This window comes from Megalops cyprinoides, chromosome 17 (assembly GCF_013368585.1).
Source record: "Megalops cyprinoides isolate fMegCyp1 chromosome 17, fMegCyp1.pri, whole genome shotgun sequence".
NCBI lineage: Eukaryota > Metazoa > Chordata > Actinopteri > Elopiformes > Megalopidae > Megalops > Megalops cyprinoides.
The window spans coordinates 6,026,513-6,047,925 of NC_050599.1; the positions used below are offsets into that span (position 1 = coordinate 6,026,513).

At 40.0% G+C, this 21,413-nt stretch overlaps 1 protein-coding gene across 1 annotated transcript in view; it reads right to left on the reverse strand.

Annotated features, from left to right (window-relative positions):
• Positions 1-4,866: 4,866 nt before the first annotated feature.
• LOC118792376 (1-phosphatidylinositol 4,5-bisphosphate phosphodiesterase beta-1-like) overlaps positions 4,867-21,413 on the reverse strand; it is a 57,561-nt gene continuing 41,014 nt past the window's right edge. Inside the window, exons 3-4 of the mRNA XM_036550213.1 lie at positions 9,075-9,143; positions 4,867-4,905 (exon numbers count right to left, since the gene is read on the reverse strand). Coding sequence (XP_036406106.1) covers positions 4,867-4,905; positions 9,075-9,143 — 108 coding nt within the window. The remainder of the gene's footprint in view (positions 4,906-9,074; positions 9,144-21,413) is intronic.

Sequence of the window (21,413 nt, forward strand, 5' to 3'; positions counted from 1 at the left end):
TTGTTATCCACTTATACAGCTGGATATTTATAGTGGGGAATTGAACCACCAACCAGGAATTTACAACAGAGAACTGAAGCAGCAACCTTTCCATTACAAGCATTGCGCCTTACCAAAATGCCACACTGCCACCATTTCATAACCAATATTTTACCTGTCATTTTTATTTTCAGTTGCATATATTTGTGTCAGGGCTCCGCCCCCTTAGCCGCGGTGTTCTCGTTTGTTTCCCCTGTGTTTTAGCCCCGCCCCGCTGCCTGTCTGCTCACCTGTATTCTATCACCTCGTCATCCCTGCCCTATATCTCCTCTGCGTGTCCCTGTCTGTTTGCTTGTTCGTTGCAGTGAGTTTTTTCCTGTCTCGTCCCCGCTTTAAGCTAACCTGACGTTTTTGACTACTGTTCTCGGATTCCTGCCTGATTCTCGACTTCGCCCTTCGCCTGCCGTTTTGGTTTCGTCTGCCTGATTCGTGATCTCCTGGTTACCGACTCTGCCTGCCCCGACTCCTGATCCTGGATCTGCCCCCGGACTGCCTTCCCGTGTCTCTGAACCCTGCCTGCCCCTGGATTACGAACTGCCTGACGATTTGCAATAAACGCTTGATTTCGCTTACCCGGTGGTCCGCGCTTGTGTCCCGATCCCCAGCCCTGACAATTTGAGAATTTGATTTTAGCTGGATTTTTCAGCTGGATCAAGCTAGATTAATTTGTCCTTTTAAGAAATGTTAAATGTATTGTATAGTGCACCGACCCATTAAACATTGGAACTCTTTTGATTAATTAACCCTATCTGAACCCACCAAATCAATGGTAAGTTGCAGCTGTAATTATAATTGTAATTAAAACTGTTTTATGAATCTATATTAATGAAACTTCTGTTACATGTGTCATATTTCCATACTTTTAGTCTTTACAGGAACACATGTTTGGCATGTTAGAGTATTAAGTTACTGTAACACTTCCTTGTCACAAAAAACAAGATACTCAGTGAAAAACAAGTAGACTGTAACAAAAGGGATGAATGTGTGAGATGTCTTTTTGTCACTCTTCTCAAATCTCACTGAACCCCTAAAAGATTCAAGTACACTGCAGACAGCTGCTGTCATATTAGCAGCAATACCATTGTGTTAAAATAATAACACGCACACAAAAGCCACTGGTAAAACTTGCAGAGCAACATCAAATCCCTAACTCTCCTGCAGCAGTATGTATATTGTCCACAAAAGACTGTCTTTTTCAAAGCCTTGACTGAATACCTCCACCGAATTACATGTACAATAAATCAGACTGGAAATGGACACTAAAATTTGGTGTCTTGGACCCAAAGTCATCCAAATCCATCCATAACCTTTTTAAGTAACCTGTACATATGACCTGGTCAACAGGTGATAGCTTTGTAAGGTTTTTGAGGATACAACCTCCATACATTTACAGATCATTTCTTTTTTTTTTTTTTTTAGATTCACTTACCACTATACATACACATTCATTCTGCTTGTTATTTTGGCAGACGTTTCTCAGTGGCAGTAAGTTTGTTCATGTTTTCAAAAACTTTTTAATGCAAGATAAGATCCATAATTTTCAATAAAAACATATTTTATATGGATCAATTTTTGAATCTTGACAAGGTCTGCAAAACTAGATTCACCTTGGATGAAAACCTTGTCCAGAGAGCACAGCCAAAATAAATTGGTTTTGGAAGTGGACAGCGTGCTGACATTTAGTTCTGTGATATACTTCTTTTGGTTCAGCACCTGAAACATGGGATGTGTGAATGAATATCTTCTTTGTATTGCAAAACTACTTCACTTTCTCTTCATTAACCCTGAGCCACGCAAACAAATGCTCTTTGATTTAGCTGAAATATTTTTCAGTTACTGCTGGTTTTTTCATCATTGCCCTAAGAGCAGCGGACCATTATAAATTACTATTAGTAAATACGAACTATAGATATTGGGGTTTGTGTTTAGAAACACCTATTTGCTCAGAAAATTGCCACAGGTTTATTTCATGTTTATCAAGATCTCTACATTTGGGGTGGCAGAGGGTGCAATGCTTGAATTATGCTGAATTCTACTGTTTGTAGTGGGGCATGTTCCTAAGTTTGCGTTTATTGTCTTATGTTTTTGTGCATAAGGGTGAAAGCTCTGAGAGTTTGTCAAAAAGCATTGTGTACATAGATTGCACAGTACACATTCGTAAATTTTTTGTCCACAATACCGTGCAAAATAACTACTGTATAAGATTAAAATCGACTGCTGAAGCGCACACCGTGCCCCCAGGACATTTTTGGATGAGTAATAACTTGTGTTGACTGATAATGGGCATCTAACAAGCTGAAGGGAGACTCTTCAGGCAGGTCTGATTGCGCTGTGCTGGACCCACTGTTCTGTAACACCACTGCTGGGCAGACAGCTGAATTAAAAAGAGACGTGAGAGTGGATAACAGGCCAGGCAGAACAGGGAAACTTCTGTGTTCCTCAGGAGTTGAGTTGAGCTTTCCCCCCCGTTTCAGTGTGAAGATAAGCATCACAGGTGTCCGATATCTCCTCTATTCAATCTAACCACAATGCACATTCTCCTTAAAGGGGTTAAGCCATTGTCGTTTCTACCTCTCCGTTACATTTGCTGTTAATTCCAGGAATTTGTGGCTGCAAAAGCACTAGAAATAAACAGAAGAGGGAAAATGATCCCTTCCTTAAATGTTTGACTCAAAAATTAAGGACAAATTGTACTCCTGTTAGATTGAATAGAGGTCAATTTTTTTCTCTCTTTCTGGGTTATGTATGGTGTGAGATCACAACTGTTTTTTAAAGACCCTTGACCCCCTCCAAACTAGCTCCTTGACATCAGTTACTGCCTCTTATTTTTCAACCATTCGTAACGCCATGGCCACATTGTATTGTGTGTTACTTGCAGAGTGGTTTTGTAAAATGGCACCCGGACGTGGATCTTAGGCTATCAAGTTCATAACACTGCTTTCACGTCAGTCTCCAGAGAACAGGGGATAAAAGATTAGGCATTTGTCTGTCTCTCTCTCTCTTCCTCTCCCCTTTCCTCCCTCCCTTCCTGCTCTTCCTTTCTTATCCCTCACCCACCCTCTGTCTCTCTTTTCTCTCCCTCCCTCTATCCCTTTGTGTCTTTTCTATCCCCCTCTCTTTTCTTCCCCCTTCCTTCTCTTCTTCTTCACCCTCCCTTCCTCTGTCTCTGTCTCTGTCTCTTTTCCCTGCAATAAACCCCCTCTCTCTCCCTGCCTTCTTGTTTCACACACACACACTCTTTCATTTGATAGCTGCCAATAAGTTATAATACAAGAAATGCTGACTGTCTATGCGCCAGATTTGTCTAGCAATTTCATCTTTCTGTTTCAGACTTACTTGTAACCATGCCAACGCGACAGACGCACAATCGTACCTGTGTTTTCTGAAACCTTCTGGGGTGAAATAATTTCAGTGATGAACAACAGGAGACTTAAACTTGAGAATGCAATTCTTCTGTAACAGCATCACAGGGCAGTAATTAGGGTTCCAGGCCCAAGTCTGCCAAGTCTGTTTTTTTTTCTACTCACTCACAAAATGCCTACACACTGTTTCATGAATCTAGGCACTTACCAACACAAAGGACAGCTTTCATGGTTTACAAAAAAAAAAAATCACATCAACTGAGCACCACAGAGGAGGAGTGTAGTGTTAAAAGCCTTTATCAGCATGCAGTGAACCCCAGGCTGGTGTTAATTCCCGTGAACAACTAATTCTGTTGATTCAGATTTAAACTAAATATGATCTGAATTAAACAATACATGCTTGTATCATGCTTTTCAACTGAAAAAAAAATCTTGTGTCATTTTCAGTAATGCTTGGTGTGCACAGGAATTAAGAAGACCACAGCAACACCATGACATTCCACACTTTAACTTCAATTACTGTAGCACCTGAAATCTAAAAAAGGTTATAAACAACTGTGATGTAGAAATGTTTGGCATTATTAGTGTTTCTGTTGTATACTAGCAATATGCTAGAATAATTCAATTAAGTGCCTTACATAGAGTCACAAAAATGCACATCTAAAGTCATGTGGGTATGCATTTTTATAAACATGGCTTTCATGTTGTAACCTTGGAACTGCTACAGCCACAGGGGAGGGGGGGCTGTTAGAGTCTGAGCCAGAAATACTTTTAAACGCATGTAAGCAAAAGTCACAATTTTTGTGTTAGTGTTACCAGCTGTCTTGAAATTCTTACATTGTTAATCTTGGCAGCAGTTTCAGCTGTTAAGGCTGAAAGCACTCGAAGCCACTGGTGGGTCTTAAATAAGGGGGAAAGATGGGCCTTGCCCTCTGTAGGTCCAAAATTGCAAAACAAGTGTCCCAGAAGAATGCCCCAATTGTATTGTTCTGTCTCTGACTGGAACAGGAAGATGATTAGCCTCTACTCGTTGCTAGACACCCGTAGAGGTCAGTTTATTTTGGGAAAGTCAGTGGAAGATGGGGCATCAAAGGCAGAAAAAAAAAGCTAGAAAATTGTAATCAGTGTAATTTATGGGATGTTGAGGACAAATGGTAATTAACCTGACTGACCTGGAAAACGTTCACTTTGTTTTTCTCCCCCTCCCCTTTTTTTTTTTTTTTTAGCTGCGGGAGTCTATGAATCAAAAATTCTGCCCAGGCACAGGGTCCAAAGGCCTGCAGGCCACAGCCTCCATCTGGGTTATACATGACCACTACAGAGATGAGACAAGCTGCTAGCCGTGGCCTTTGCATTCTAATGCAAGCCCGGGCAGCTGCCGGTGTTGTTGGGAGGTTAGCTACAACTGAGCAGGAGGCTAACAAACAGCTCCGGTAGGGCTGCAGCATATGTGCACATGTTATTTTTAACAGCGGTCAACTTCCAAGTTCCTGTAGCCAGATTTCTGGAAGGTACAAAAGGCCCAGTAAATATGGCACAACACAGAAATAGACAGGGTGCTTCCATGCAGGGAACGAGGGTAGATTCAAAACACGAACAAGCAGCCGCTACATTTGCTTTTAGGTCAAGAGAATATCAAAACTGATTTTATTTGGTGGAGCCCTTCCACTGAAACCCTTCAGCCCTTCTGAAACATTTGACCAGGTACCAAATATGACTAATAAATCCAAATTCACAACATTTATATGATAACCCATTTATTTTATTTTATTATATCTAAATTCCTGACTCCTTTCTCTTTAAAACAGTATGATCACACTGAAGGCAAACATGGCTATCACCCCACATACTATAAACTCTCATCCAGCTTCACCACCATCTCAGTTTATTCAGCTGACAATCAGCAGGCGAGTCCATCTTCTGGGAACACCCTAAACCCAAAAACAAACTGAGAAATCTTTTGACTCCATGTGTATGGTATGAACATGGTGATGCAATATATTACATTACATTACTGGCATTTATCAGATGCTCTTATCCAGAAGGAATTACATAGGTTACAGTTTTCTTCATGTTATCCATTTATACAGCTGGATATCTACTGCAGCAATTCTGAGATAAGTACCTCGCCCAGGCATAAAACAGCAGTGCCCCAGCCGGGAATTGAACCAGTAAACTTTTGGTTAGGAGTCGTGCTCCTTACCACTATGCTACACCTCTGTCCCTCATATATGCAGTGTCCACGTCTGTTTTCATTAAATATTAATGACAAAAAGGAAAACTACAGAGCATTCTTTAAAAGAATGTGAAACACTGATCAATGGAGCATGGTTTGCCTTTATGCAGTGCAGTGATTTCATACCCTTGGTGTAGCTGCAGTGTCTCAGTGCTAATGTGAGACTTATTAATTGAGAGAGCTCTTTGTTCTGTAGTTAGAAAACAGGCATGGGAAAAAATCCTAACAGTTTATTTCATATTCAAACAGCTTTCTGTAGAATCACATTTCTGTCAAGTGTGATCTGTCAAAGACTTGCTGCTTCTTTGATATTTTCAACTGCTGCAGTGCAGCTCAGAGTAAACTTCATATGCACAAGAGGAACTTCTATATGATTGTTCTCCAGTTCAAAATAATTTTTTATTAAGGCCTCTGTTCAAGTCAGCTACTAAGGGCTTTGTCCTTTGAGTGAAGTATTTAATCTAATGGGCCCTATGGTACTGTCAGCGATTTCTGACTAATTTGATCTATCTTTGCTCAGAGATGCCTCAGCCAATCACATTCTTTCAAAGTTGCTTGGTTTGCTGCAGTTGTTGACACTGTAATGCAATTGGAATCTTGCATCTAATTCAGTCCAAGCCAAAGTTACATCCAAAGGAATGAACTCCCCATGTTGAAAAGTGAGCACCCAGACACAGGTGTGAGAGGAGACAGATTCGGTGCCTGGAGTGCATTTTTGGCAGGAGAATTTTGCGGTCATATCTCAGAGAACAGATCCTGGTTGTCTTGAGATGTCTGAAATAACTCAAAAAGGTTTCTAAAAAGCCTCCCAAAAAAGGCTGTCAGTAAAAAGAAAAATACACCTGCTGAGAGGACTTTACACCTTGTCTGTTTCCCACCAGTTACAAGGGAGTTAGCTCAAGAGGAGCTCCTGTGATCAGCAACTTTTCAAAGGAAAGATTGGAGCTGAAGCTTTGCACTGGCAATGTAATGTAATATATGACACAAATAATATAGCTACTGATGATTGAAAGAAATCACATCTTTTTCATGCAGTACCTTTTGAAAAAGATGAGATATACAGAAAGCTCACACCTTTAGCTCTCACTGTAGTCTTTGGCATTTCTGAAAAATAAAATGTATTTCTATATGTATATTTTTTCCCAAATTGATTTGAATTGACTCAGTTCTGAGTTTATCTCAGATTACATCCTTTTACTGTAGTTATTTATTCTGTAGTTTGTTTTGATTTTATATTTAAGATATTGTTTAGCTGATCAGCTTGTGTTTGCCATAATTATTGGCAGTAAATTTTGCCATAATTTTATATTATAATTAATGTTTATGCCCCTGCTGCCTTTACCCCACAAAGGGGACTGCTGATGGCCAAAGTACTTTATGAGTCCTTGTATCAAATTGGCTTCCCATTCTACTGTTTATGCTGATGGACACTATGTGTAGTCCCAGATCCATTGTGTACGGTTATAAGGAGTGGTATGTAACAAAGAAACAGGAGTGAAAAATGAGCAGACCACTGTTACCCTCAGGGTCCCAGAGGTTAAAGTAGTGGTTGCATATTGTGGGTTGCTGATGGTGTTATTTTTCTCAGAACATTCTGTTCATTTGGTGATAGCTGGCCTCATAATTAGCTAAGAGAAATTTAAATAGGAAAATTCCTTACTTAAAGTTAATGAACTGTCAAACGGTTGGAGAAAACACAGCGCCTCATCTCATATTAATTAAACGAAATGAAAGAATCCAGTGAGAAAAAACCACAAAGGTGGGGGGGGGGGGCATTTCTGTTACTTTCTCTTGTACAAAAAGCAAAACTAAAAACATACGGTGGTTTGAGATTCCCCTTCAAAACAGGACGGCACTGTGGTGCTGGCCTATTCTGCATGCTGCCATGAGGTTTTTCCAATTAGGGATGTTATCATTTTTCACACTGCCTCCCCTTAGCCTTTTCTCCTCAAAAAGTACAATCTGCTCTGTGTAATGGTATGGACAACATGTTTAACTCGAGTTGCCTCTGGCTGTTATATCCTGTCAAGGCAAACACTACTCAAAATTCACAGCCTTTTTCTAATCAGTGAGTGCACATGGTTTGAATACATTATTTTAGGTATCTGCTGTAAAGGATTACCAACACAATTTTTTATCCATAATTAAGTTAATAATATAATGAAATTAATAAGCAAGTCAGTTAATTATTAAGCTAATAAGATAGACAGTCGTGGTTGCTATAAACTGTTATAAATGTGTTATAATCAAGACTGCAAATAGACTAATGGACTTAGCATATTCAAATTGACTAATCTGAATAATTCAGAGAAAGGTCATTACTCTCAGTGATGGTACATAATAACGCAATTATGAATGTGTCACCCACATTTTTTCTTTCAAAGTGAGCACCTCAAAGACTCCCCCCCTTTGAAACTCTGAATGATCATAAATGTCACGCACTTTATTCTTCCTTACTCAAAGCCAAATCGCTGTGTCAACTACACCTGGACAGACCCAGAGATCAGTAATGCTTTCCTAAGCATGAAGGGGAAAAAGTACTGAGAGAGGATTCTGCAACATTCTGACTGCGGAATCTGGAACACATGGGCAGGAAGCTTGCATAGCTGCAGAACATATTCTACCAGGGGGACTCCATGGAACATAGAACATTGCCCAGGAGGCTTCCACATTCTTGCAGCTGCATCATTCAGTTGAACTCTACACCCTGCTAATGAGACCCTCACCCAGGCCAGGGGGTGACATAGTCATGTGAATACAGCAGCAGCAAAGAAGCCTTTGAGAGTCCTCAGTGACTACTCAGTGCCACAGGCAAGAGAGGATGCAAGGAGTCCACCTGCATCCCATCGCAATAATAAGGAAAGATGCAACATGTGTAGTAGTACTCTCTCCTTGTAGAGAGGCCCTGCCAGCGTGCAATGCTTGTCCTTGTTTCACAAGCACATTCCCACCAGCTGCTGGCACTCTGGGGCTAAGTGCAGAGGTGGAATTTCTCCAAAACAAGTGAAGCAGCCTCTGTCACCAGCTCCTGTCTCAGAGGGAGTTTGTCTGGCAGTGGCACCAGTAGCTACCTGCGTACTGTGATCAGTGCAGTATCATAGATTTATCCGCTATGGTATGTGTGGTGACAAAATCTGTGATAGCCGACTGACAGAATAAGACCAAAAGAGGTGATGTATGCAGGAGGACTGAAGGCTAGCCGTGTCATTCTCCAATCCTGCTTGATGTACTCTTCTTAGACGTTAGACATTAGATTCAAGGTGAGCCAACAACCACAGCTTGCAAGCCAGATATCAGACAGATGACAGATGACACTCCAATTCTTCCTTGGAGGCAGCAGCATACCAATACTAGCAATAAGACTGGAAGAGTAGCTGCCATTCAGAACAGTTTGTTTGTGATGGGCACAACTATAATACTTTCACTGTGAAACATACCTTTGGCGTTTTTGTGTATTTCCCACTCCTGGCATCCTTGATATAAGCGATGTCCAGAAGGTCAGTCTCCTGTAATAAAACAGATGGAATATGTTGTCTTACAAAGAGGTGTCACTGAACATTTCATATCTTTGAAAACATGTTTATTACAAATAAGGAGAGGAGAAGGTCAGGGCAGTGAAGAAGACTTGACATGAGATGGTAGTGTGATGTGATTGGTAGGGAAATTGACCTGTAACCAGGAGGTTACAGGTTAAAGTCCCTGGCAGAGCGCTGTTGTGCCCTGTGTGTGTGTGTGTGTGTGTGTGTGTGTGTGCGTAAGCTTTTTTTCTTAATAACAACTCATACAGTTAAATGTTTGCAAACGTACAGAAATTCCACGTAAACCTGAACTATCTTCCTTTCATATTTTTAGACGCTGTCAGAAATGTTGAGGCCAGCGGTCAAAACCCATCAGCCTCAGGGCGGTGGGCGCTTTCAGTGACCTGATGGAAGACTGCTGACTTAGCTGGAGAGCCAGCCAGGGAGTGCAGAACAGGGAGCAGAACAGAGAGTACAGAAACATAGCTAAGACACGCACCTCAGCATCACCAGTCAGAAACCTTGACAGCACACATAATCCCCCTGTGTTATGGAATAGTACCTTGGCGGGAAAAAAGGTCATTCCTACACGACCTCACTCGCAACCAGTAGCAACCACACAGAATGCTTTCTAATTTATCTCATCTGATGACTGAAAACAAAAAAAACCAAACACATACATGGCTGTTGGCTGTTTCTGCTTACATTAAATAACGTGTCAAATAACTGTGGCTTTACTCTGGCTAACATATAGGCTGAATAAGATATGTTGCTAGAATGCCCATGTATTTACCAAAAGTAGTCAGATTGTCAGAATAACTGTCTAGCTAGCCATGACGACAGCGTTAGCTGTGTAACAGCGTTAGCTGTCATGATTAATATTAAGCTGTACAGTAACAGCTATCCGATGTAGTTGTCTGATAGGTGTAGCAATCTGTCTCCCTCACTGACCAAATCCACAGTGCTCCTGTCATAATTTTTATCCTGTCTGTGGACAAAGCCAATGTGAGTAATATTATCAACTGCTTTGTTGCTAACCATCATTTTATGCAGAAATAAGTCAAATTAGTTTTGTATTTATTAAATTACTTCTTAAAGTATGATTTGTTTAAGCATCTTTACCTTTTTGTATAATGATTCTTTACGGTACATACGCATTATCATGTCATGTAGACACAACTAAAGGACAGCTAAAGGCAGACTGAGATCCCATTAGGCATAAGACTTTATGCATTTTGGATTCTGTAACCTCTACATTTTGTAACCTCGTCGTATTTTAAAATGAAAGTGAGATTTGTACTGAATTGGTTCGAGTAAATGCCAGTGGAACAATATTTTGATTTAATATAGAACATATTTGATTAGTATAAAGCATTACACACTGAAGCTACAATGAATACCGTGTGGGTTGAAAGACAGTGAATGCAATATTTTGGCTTCTGTTGTACCACCATGTCAGCAAAACCATATAAAAATGACACCACAGAAAGAAAAAGAGAAGCTGCCCCAGAAAGCATTGTATCATGAACAATCATTTCCTCCTGGATTCAATCAAAATTGCTTAAGTAACCGTAAGGCAGAGAGTCATTCAATCAAAAAGAAAAACCCACACCCAAAACCTCCCACATTAATCCTTCACTGCATGACAATAAAGTGATTGTTCTGCTTACAATGACTTGGTGGTATTCACTGAATCCAGGCGGTTACATTATGGTGATACAGTGTTGGTTTAATCAGTTTTCTTCTTCACTGAACAGCATTTTTCCTTAAGTTGACTTTTGATCGAATCCAGAGGTTAGTCTACTGTAAATAACAGTCTCTTCTGCACAACCTCTATGTCTCTATAGCTACCGGCCCTTACAGTAACATAATATCCATGTATGAGGCCACAGAGAGTACAGTACTGCGTTGCATCATCTGAAGCAGGACCTGCCACATAAACTATTAAGTGCTGCTATTTTTAGCCTGCATGCAAACTTAGCATACTGCTGCCGCTACCCACAGGTAGTGTGTCTTTTTGAAGTACCCGTATTTCATGATGAAGTTGTCACAGCTGTTCTATTAATACTTCTTATGTCAGCTGGTAACTTTCAAAAGGAAAAACTTTCTCAAGCACGAACTCACCGCTGTGACAATGCTAACTTTTAGCGCCTCATTGCTCATTGACCACGGGCACCTTCTTGAAGTCCATTAAAAATTTCTTTCCCTGTATTTGAGTGACTGAACTAATTTGGCATTGCTGTTATACGCACCTTGATACATTGTTATTTCCCAATTTAATCTTTTCGTATCAAAAAAAGCCTCAGACACAGATATGTGACACATGCGAAAGCTGCAGTCTAATGCATCTTTTATTGTATATGTACATATAATAATAATAATTCATTGCCACTATGCACAAATATTCAGAATGTTGTTTTTCCTTGGCAGCCTCCAACAGTGATAAATACAATAAGTAATAATAATGTTATTATGTTGTTTCCTTGCATCATAAGGTTTTGCATTGCAAACTAATGATTATGAATGAATTCAGGAATTCATTCAGCTGTGCAACTCACTTCTGAGATGCAGACCATATTTACTTGCTGTTGACTGACATATAGACTGATACTGACTTAAAACCAGACTAGCAAACAATTTGATGGTACATTTATTGACTAAGGCCAAGTGTTATTAAAATATTCATCAAAAAGAATACTTTTAAATTATTTACCATAAAAAAATATTTCTGAATCATAAAATCACACAAACAGGTGATGTGTTGTGATTTTTAAAAAGTGTTTAAGAGTGCTAACACTTTTTTAAAAGTGTTAAGTTTTGACAATTACTTGCTCTACAGTACTTCAGCATCAAATATCTTAAGCACCGTCTACAGAACCATCAGCTACTTTACCAGTTTTTCTTTTCCTTCTTTTGGTGACTTTTTACTAAATGTGAAAGGTGTCGACAGTATTAGCTTTAGTGTCTTAATGGAAACATAATTATTGAAGCGTATTATCACCCTGACTCGGATAAGCTGCTTTGGAATAATGGACAGAGGGTTTGAAAGCATAGTAATGAGATTTAAATCTGAGAGCACAATGAAAGTAGGACAAACTTATAATGATTTAAAGAGTATTCAAGTTGCATTACGCTCTTGATAGCACATCTTAGCATACCGCAGACTCCCCAGAGGAAAAAACCTAGATCATAAGTGCCTCGAAGAATTCATTATTGATAAAAGTGTGGCGCGAGAGATTCTGTAATGCACTGGAAGTACAATGGTGAAGCTAAGTAAATACTAAGTCTTTGGAGCAAAGAGTTTAGCAGCACGCTGTTAACAGGTTGGCTACAGGATGCCTTGTCCAATATCACAATGCAACTCGTCATTGCGGAGTATACATACATATGTACACACACATAATTTTTTTTTTTCCACAATAGCAGAACCATTAATTAGAAATAAATATCGACCTGTCTTTTCATGGTCTAGCCTGCCTAGTGGTATTTATCTGCGGTAGCTTCAATTTCAGTAAAATGAAATAATATATATCTAAAATATGAGTAGCTCTATGAATCATTTTGTAAATAATGTAACTCTCAGGAATTTACTGGAGGGCAAACATGTAAGTGCAGGATGAATATGCTGGCCTATATTCTTTCTTTCATATATACATTATATTTCACATACTGAATATATTTATATTCTATATTTCCCCACAACCTTTCATGTTGAAAACCACCTGTCCATCCAGGTAAGTGAATGAACCATTCATATAAAACATGTTTTAACATTTGTAGTTTTTAATACAACACTGCAAAAAAGGAAAACATCTGCACACCTAATAAAAACTGCACGGGTGTGCAGAAACAGACATGTACTACTAGAAATGAATGACATTTCTGCCCACTGTGGCCTCTGAAAATCTTATTTAATAAGATGAGATCTCAGTTACTGTCTGTTCAAAAGAATATCAAGCCTACCATAAACATGCAATGAGAAAGGGTATAACCTCACTGGTGAATACTCAAAATTGAATGACACAGGAACCATCAGTCATCAAGGCCACAACACCAATAATATACAAAGGTCCACTATTTACAAAGCTTTTGTGACACTGAAAACCTGCTACAGAATGAATTTCTAATTTCAAAAGTATTTATTATTAAAAGTATTTATTAACCACACATCAAATGTATGTTAGATCAGGAATGCATTGCCCTTTTCATAACATATTTAGGAAAATTAACAAATGGGCAGCTACCTGTCTCAGCAGCAGACTGATATAAATTTTAAAAAATGAATGCCGTTGAATTGACAAACTGTTGTACTGTTCTAACACAAATAACTGAATACGGAAAGTATTTCTGGTGTCAAGCAGGTTAGGATTTTACAGGTTGCAGAATGGAGCACAGCAAAATAGCAATCTGCATAATAATCTTCCTGTCCAAATATAAGAAATACATTTTCCAATTCAACCTATGAAGTATGTGGGAGGCTGGATACTCGGTTCAAGGAAATAAATCATTCAGAGACTGCAGGGTTTATTTTAGCCATTTCCAAGTAGTTTAACTTTAGAGTGTAGCTTCATAAGGCCTTCATAAAGAATACATGAACTAGAGGAGCATGACCTTACCACTTTATAAAGCAGTTACAAACAAATGTGCTTCATGATGGCTGACATAGACAGATACACCAACTATATGTAACAACATGGTTTCATTTTTTACATAAACTATACTGTGTAATTCTGTGTTAGCCATTATAAAACGCTGCAGTGTTTATGAATGATTTACGTTATGAAGTAACAATGCCATGCCCATACATGCATTATGTGTGCATAATGAAGACTTTATGAGATTACACATAATTTAGACTAAGATCAAAAGTGGGGACACACTTGCCATCCTGAAATGTTCTGGTTCGACAGAAGCCATAATTGTACATGAAAAGTGACAAGAAATTGCTCTTTCTGTAAAATTGCAAAATGGGGGCATTTGTGTGCATCAGGTGCAGCCTGAATCGCTCCGTTCATAAAAATAACTGGGTTTCTCTGAGCTCAGCGTCTGTGTGCGCATTACAGGCATTCAGACATTCGTCATCAGACGAGCCTCCCCGGAGCTGTTAAGAGCGAGATGGCTGAACCACGCTGGCCACTCCACAATGCATCCGCCTCTCCCAAGAGGCACGGATCAACCACCTGTTTAATAGCAGGTAAAGGCCAACTGGGGTATCAATACGGATAGTCAATCTGATGACTCATATTTCAGGATGAGTGGCGAGGCTAAAAAAAGGTGCGAAAGCTCAACGACCTGCCATTTTATAACTGCTCTTCACCACGGGCATCCATTCAGTGAAGCCAGCTAAATGAATGGGTGGACACAATGGCTGCTCCTCACACGGCAAGAGATGCTGTCAAAGTGCTTTCCAGCTAAAATATGTGAACTTAAACCTTATCAGCAAAACGCACATTTTCCACAGTTTGTAGCCTTCATATGTGTTCCTACATTTAAAGTAGTTATGTGCTTCTTAAGAATGGCAAAAGCATTTATTTCACAGAGAGGGCAAACTGTGACAACTTGCAGTAACAGCTAGACAGTGGGTGATGTTTTACTGCTACTTATTTCTTCCTGCAAGACTACTATTTTGCTTTTCTAATGAGCAGTGGGCAATTTTATGTGACAAACCAGATAAATCAACAATAAAATACCTCATATTATAATAAAACTAGAAAAAGATATTTCTCCCAAAGTACTTATTTTCTTTTATGTTTTTGTGCCAGTAGACAGTCTTCCATATTTCTGGTGAACACTGATGCATCTCAGTTTTGCCAGACTGGCTGGAATATTTTCAGATTTTCTGCTATCTTTGGACCACTTTGACTACTGTGCACTGTTCTCTAAAGGTATGCAACTGTCTCTTCTCCGTAGATGTTGTATACTGTATTAGCACACCTGGACAAATTACACTACAAATTCCATGATTGGTTAGATAAACAGAACAATTGAGGATTTCCTTAAAAAAAACAGAACTTACATATTTATAGAGCTGATAGTGACATTCTTACTAATATAAAAATGATAACACACGTTGTGTCAACTTTTAGATCCGGAATGTATGGCATCTCCATGCAGGAAAATACTTCCTTTATGCTGCAAGTGTAACTGGGCAATACAGATGTTTGTCTAATCAAAAACCGAACAGAGACACAGGACCAAAGCCTCCCTGTGTGTCAGCTCGGACACGTGGTCTGATATGGTCAGCTCTCATTGCCTGCGGCCACCTCCGTGCTGAGGCCGTCATTCATCATCGGGAAAGGCAGCAGAGCAAGGCAGTACGTAGCAACCGCATCAGCCGTTTGTCACAGAGACGGCCGTTTCGCGGAGTCGCCACCCACAAGGCGAAGTACGCCGTGGCGGTGCTGTCATCTGCGGCGTGCTGCTTTTCACACCCCCACCGAGAACAGCGGAGTGGTACCTCTGATCTCAGAGACAGTCGCTACGACTGGATCTGATCTTTAAAACCCACGAAAACCGTTTAGAAAAAAACGGCCACCCCTGGTCCTTTGTTGGATGTAAACATAAAAACAGGCTGGAAATTAAAGGTATAATTCCATCTGAGAGGCCAGTAATTGAGTACATGATGTGGAAAATTAACCTGACAGAACTCCGCATTGAGGGCCATCAGTCAGGAGATTAAGAAATAAATCCCCCCGTGGCCGCTCCACGCCTTTTTTCACTTTTTTTTTGATAAAATTCATTACTCAGAGTTGAGTACAAAGCATTACAGTGGCTTGATGAAACGCTCCCCCCCACCTTTGTGCTGGTGTATGTTCACATCCGTCTCACAGCCCCCTGCATACTGCACCCCGAAATTCTAAACCCCGAGACCCTCACCCCCTCTACGTGGCTGTGTCCCTCTGTCAGAAATAACTTACCTCTACATGGCTTAAATAGATACAGTAAGTATGGAGCATGCAAGCTGATGTGAATTTTGACACTGTCAGTGTGCTCATAATTGGTATTTTATACTTTATGCTATACAAAACACGCTCTGTCTCTCTCTCTCTCCGTCTCTCTTTCTCTCTCTCATAAACTGATATAACATAGATACCACATGTTTCTTCTCTTTCTTGTCTGTATGATTGTGAGTAAAAAAATGAAATGGCATACATTCATTTCACTCATTCCTATCATTCACAGGATTCAAGTTTACATGCATGTTTGCTTTGAAAATAGTTTATTCTCTTGCCTTCAAGATCACTGGCATATGTGTACAGCTGCAGTTCACTTCAAAGGAGATGCGGGGAAAATGCATTTCACGCAGAAGTGGGCTTACAATTCAGACACAACTTTCCCCCTCCCCTTCTTGTCTGGGCAAAGAATTGAGAGCCTGTGCTCTCATGGTAAATGGAGAGGGAGTGTAAGTTTTGCATTTGTTTATGTTGTACCAAGACTAAGGAATTACAACTGGTTCAGTTTCGCTTGATTCCTCTCACCGTTGAGAGCAGCAAAACATAAAACAACCAACCACAGCTGCTTGAGCATTATGTTGGACTGCATTGATATGCTTTTTTCAAGCACTGGAGGTCAGGCCAAGGAGGTTTACAGATGAAGAGAGCTCGGCATTAAACCCCCAAAGAGTTCTTTTGTTACCACCCCCAGCATTTCATTGTTTCTCATATGCGATAGCCCGTCTTTGATTGATATGCTGGTTTCAGGCATTCCCACAATGTTCAAATTCAATTTAACCATCTTGGACCATCTGAGACCTTCACAGACTCTGACATAACTATCAGTCTCTGTCCTGGGGAGGTGGTTCTCTCAGATTTGTATTATCCACTCACACCGTGAATGTCAAGCAGAGGTAGAGAACCAGATCTATACAAGGAGCAGTTTTCACACCTTGCCTTGTTTTGAAAGCATTATACTCTGAGGACACAGTAGAGGAAGGAGGCTTACAGAAGAGCACGCAAACATCCATTCAGACTTCCACACACACACACATCTGTGGCAGTGTGGTGTAGTGGTATTTAGTAGGGCTCATAACCAAAAAAGGTTGCCAGTTCAATTCCCTGCTGGCCTACTGCCATTGTACCCTTGGGCAAGGTAATTAACCAAAAAAAAAATTGGCCCAGTAAATATCCAGCTGTATGAATGGATAATATGTAAATGTGTAACCTAAGTCTCTCTGGATAAGTCTGCTAAATGACAATAATGTAATGTAATGTAGGTGTGTAAATTACACATCCACTATGAGGTGTGTTTTTGCTTTGATGGATAGACTAATGTAGTGTGTAGTGTTTTCAATATACTGCTGGCTTTATACTGACTGCTGGCTTGTCAAATTCTGTTCTCGCCTTTTCACCCTGAAATCAATTCAACAGTGGCTGCTCAGGAGGGAGACCCCTGGTTCCAAAGGTTAACTTATTTTAGCCCTACTGTAAAAGCCTCCCTTTGAAGTCCCTTTAAAGTGTCAGCGCACCACTGTGATCAGTGGAACTGCAGACAGAGGAGAGACCTGCTACTGAGAGCCCACAACTAGATTAATCAGACCTTCATCAGTGTCTGTGTTTGCAGTCTTCTCTCTGTATCATAGGCCAACAATGATTCAGATACTAAAGCAATAAAATGGAGTAAAACACTAAAGCATATGGCAGAATATTTACATTATTACATTACATTATTGGCATTAAGCAGACGCTTTCATCCAAAGCGACTTACATAGGTTAAAATTTTTCTGTGTTTCCCATTTATACAGCTGGATATTTACTGAGGCAATTGTGGGTTACGTACCTTGTCCAAGGGTACAACAGCAGTCCCCAAGTGGGGACTCGAACCAGCAACCTTTCAGTTACAAGTCCTGCTTCTTACCACTATGCTACACTGCCACCCCCACTGTGGAGGGGCAGGCAGAGGTGATCAGAGGTGATTTACTATTCCTGTGTCTGGTATTCATGCTTTTATTCATGTATTTTTCAGACAACTGCAGAGCATTACTATGAACAGTAAGTGCAAACATCAGCACAAAGTACAAATGCAAAATGAATGCAAAGTGCAATTGCAATTAGTAGGCCTGAAAGTAGGTTACAGTAATGCAGTCTCATTGCTTCAGTTCAAATAAACTTCAGTTCAGGACAGAGCCAGGTTTGGAGACCCCAGACAGCGTCTTAAGAGATCAGATCAGAGGCATTCATATTCTTCAAGTTCAAGTCTTCATAGGTCAGAACCACAGAAACTACGGTTTTGAGGACATTCATGGAAAATCAGTTCTGGCCACATATTTGATAGATGACCTTTTTTCTGAGCATTTCTGATTCATTGCCCCTGGAAATAATCATTGTGATAATTTATTTGATTAAAGCAATCCAGTTTAAGTACTTTGCTAAAAGATATAATGGAACTGTCCCACCTGGTGATTTTAACCTCCGTCCTCAAGCACTTCCTTGACCAACACAGACCGCATTTGGATCAAAGGGATGTGGGAAATTCCCTCACGGTGAATTTAGGGCTAAGGCCAGTTATTCAGCTCCTGAGTACTGAAGGTGTGTGTGTAGCACCAGCTAAATTTATCTGGAAAAAGTACAACACAATGGCATTGCTCCTCCCCTCTTTGTGTTTCAGAATAATTCCTGGCCATCATACACTGGTCTCCTGGCTGCTCTCCATGATGAGAGCATTGTCCACATGGGAAAACTCCCCTTCTGCACACACTTAGATGATATAGTATATTGTGCTGTGTGTATATTCATTGTATTTTGTACCTTCATCCTTTATGGCTGCATGTGATGCCACAAGAAGAGTTTTCTCATGCAAAAATAATACTCTATATATATATATATATATATATATATACTATGCACTGGTAACACTGTAATGGAAGATTTGCAGAAGCACATATAAATTAATGGTCTTTTTAAAACATCAGGATAATGCCACACAGATACACACACCCATGACCTCTCTGGGCAAAGTGCTAAATTGATCCATTTTTTTGTATTTTTTGGATAAAAATAACTTTGTCCTTGTCACAATGCACGTGACATATCCAATTTTAAGAGCTTTGCAAAAGCGCAGTTATTTCGTATGGGGGTATCGACACTGAAAACCACCCTCTGTGTGTCTAATGCTGACGCCTGCCTGAAACCGCAATTGTCTGACAAAAAAAATACCATGGAAAAACAATCTGTTGGATTACCATTCTCAGTAAGGACATGCTGCCCTCTGCTCTTTGCAGCATTCTGGACCATGAGCTATACTCCTGTTCCCCATTATATTAGATGGCCTCTTTTTTATTATTCCACCACTGTCCTTTCAGGAGTGGCAAAACAATCACAGAAACCCGTTCCAAGCACCAGCGGTCGCTTTGTGAAACACTTTTGTGTGTCAAGTGTTGACAGATAGCGACAAGAGTCATTGCCGATGTCACTCCATGCCCCTTTAGACCAAGCTGTCAGCCCAGATCCAGACGAACAGGGGCGCCCCTGACGATGGCTGCCTGTCTGACTTGTGGGATTAGCTGATAATCGCTATCAGCCTCGTCCACACGTTGCGCCAGCCCCGAACTGCATGATAAGATATTAAACGAGTTCCCACTTTCTTAGCAGTAATCCAGCATGATTTAACATCCCTTTATTTCAGGCATTGTGAGTCTGAGGGACTGTGGAGTCCTGATCCCAGAGCTTGCTGTTTTTGCTCCAGGTTTCCTCCTTTCAGGCTTGAGAATATAAATTCTATGTCTGTGAATTCAGATGCCTTGTTTAATGCCAGGATATTACAATGACAAAACACATGAGGAATCAGTTCACAGTAGGCTACATAAAAATCCTGCTTCCCTGATCCCCTAATTTGAAGACAGGCTGGTAAAGGTTACTTGCTGGTTTGTAGAGGAGAGACTCTTATATAAATCTGCCCTCCAATATTTGTGTTCCAGAATTCTGCTCACAATGTTTCCTCTCATTTAAAGGAAACTTGTTTTCTGCCTGGAACCGGGACTGGTCTCTCCAAACTACACCTGCTTTATGCTTGATCTATCTGCAGCCTTAGATCCTGCAGACCCAGTAGATCCCAAAGAATAGATCACGTTGTTCTTCTCTGCTCCTGACAGTCTGGGATTCAGTGAAAGTGGTGATGGCTGCTTCTCTTATGCTTGTTTGTAGTAGCGATTATTAGATTATCCATACATGTCACCGTGAGATCACTAATCCATTACATGGATTACGAATCAAATGCTTGTTAATGCTTGTTAATTAGCTGAATCCAAGAAAATCTGACAAAATCCATTTTTTATTCCCCGATATTTGAGGAACATCGTAAGAACCCTGTGCTTCAAAGTGTATCCTTTATAATTTTATTCTAATCATTTTTGTGTGCAATCAACTAAGAGAAAATGGCTGTAGCAAAAGTAATGTCCACTTCATGCAATTTATAATTATCAATAAATCACACTGACATTTGATCGGTTATGGCTGCATATTTATTGTGCCTGTGCTTATTGGATGACATTGTGAACTTTCCACTGGAAGACAAATTATATTCATTTACTTATATCATTTTGTGATTCCAAAAAAAAAAGGACCACTTTACAAATGAACATGAGATCATTTTGTATAGATCTGAGTGTTGTGTTTTGCTGTTTTGAAAAAATGGAAATGTTTCATGAAATGTACGGAAGTAAGCAAGTAACTGTTACCACTGTAAGAATGCCTGTCTGTTAAAGGTATGCGTTAAAGGCTGCTGGTGCTTTCGTAAACCAAGCTGAGCTGACTCATTCACTACTGCACACGCACGCCAGAGGCTACTGCTTATCGTCTGACCCATTGACGATTTAAAAAAACAAAAAACAAAAAACAAAATACACCACTGAGAATGTGTGGGCTTAGACACCTCAAATACAATACCATTCATAACAAATTCCTCATGTATCCCAATCCCAATAACATGAATTTAGACATGTTGCCTCACTGGACATTCAGAATAGTATCAAAAGTGTCCCTGTGCAGATGCATACTGTGTGTTCCCAAAGGGAATCTGTAGCAGAAATCCTGTAGCGAGCCAGATATCTGCACATCAAAACCTTCAATCTATTACATCTATTAAAATAGATCTATTCAATGTATTAAAATTGATATTAAACATTTGATATGGGTCTGTTCATTCTGAGCTTGAGAAGTCTAATAGCGACTTTACTATGAAAAGGTTGGTAATTTTTTATCCATCATCACAGTCAGCACAAAGTCTGTGATGTCTGGTGATGAGGAATGCGGACAAGAACTCATC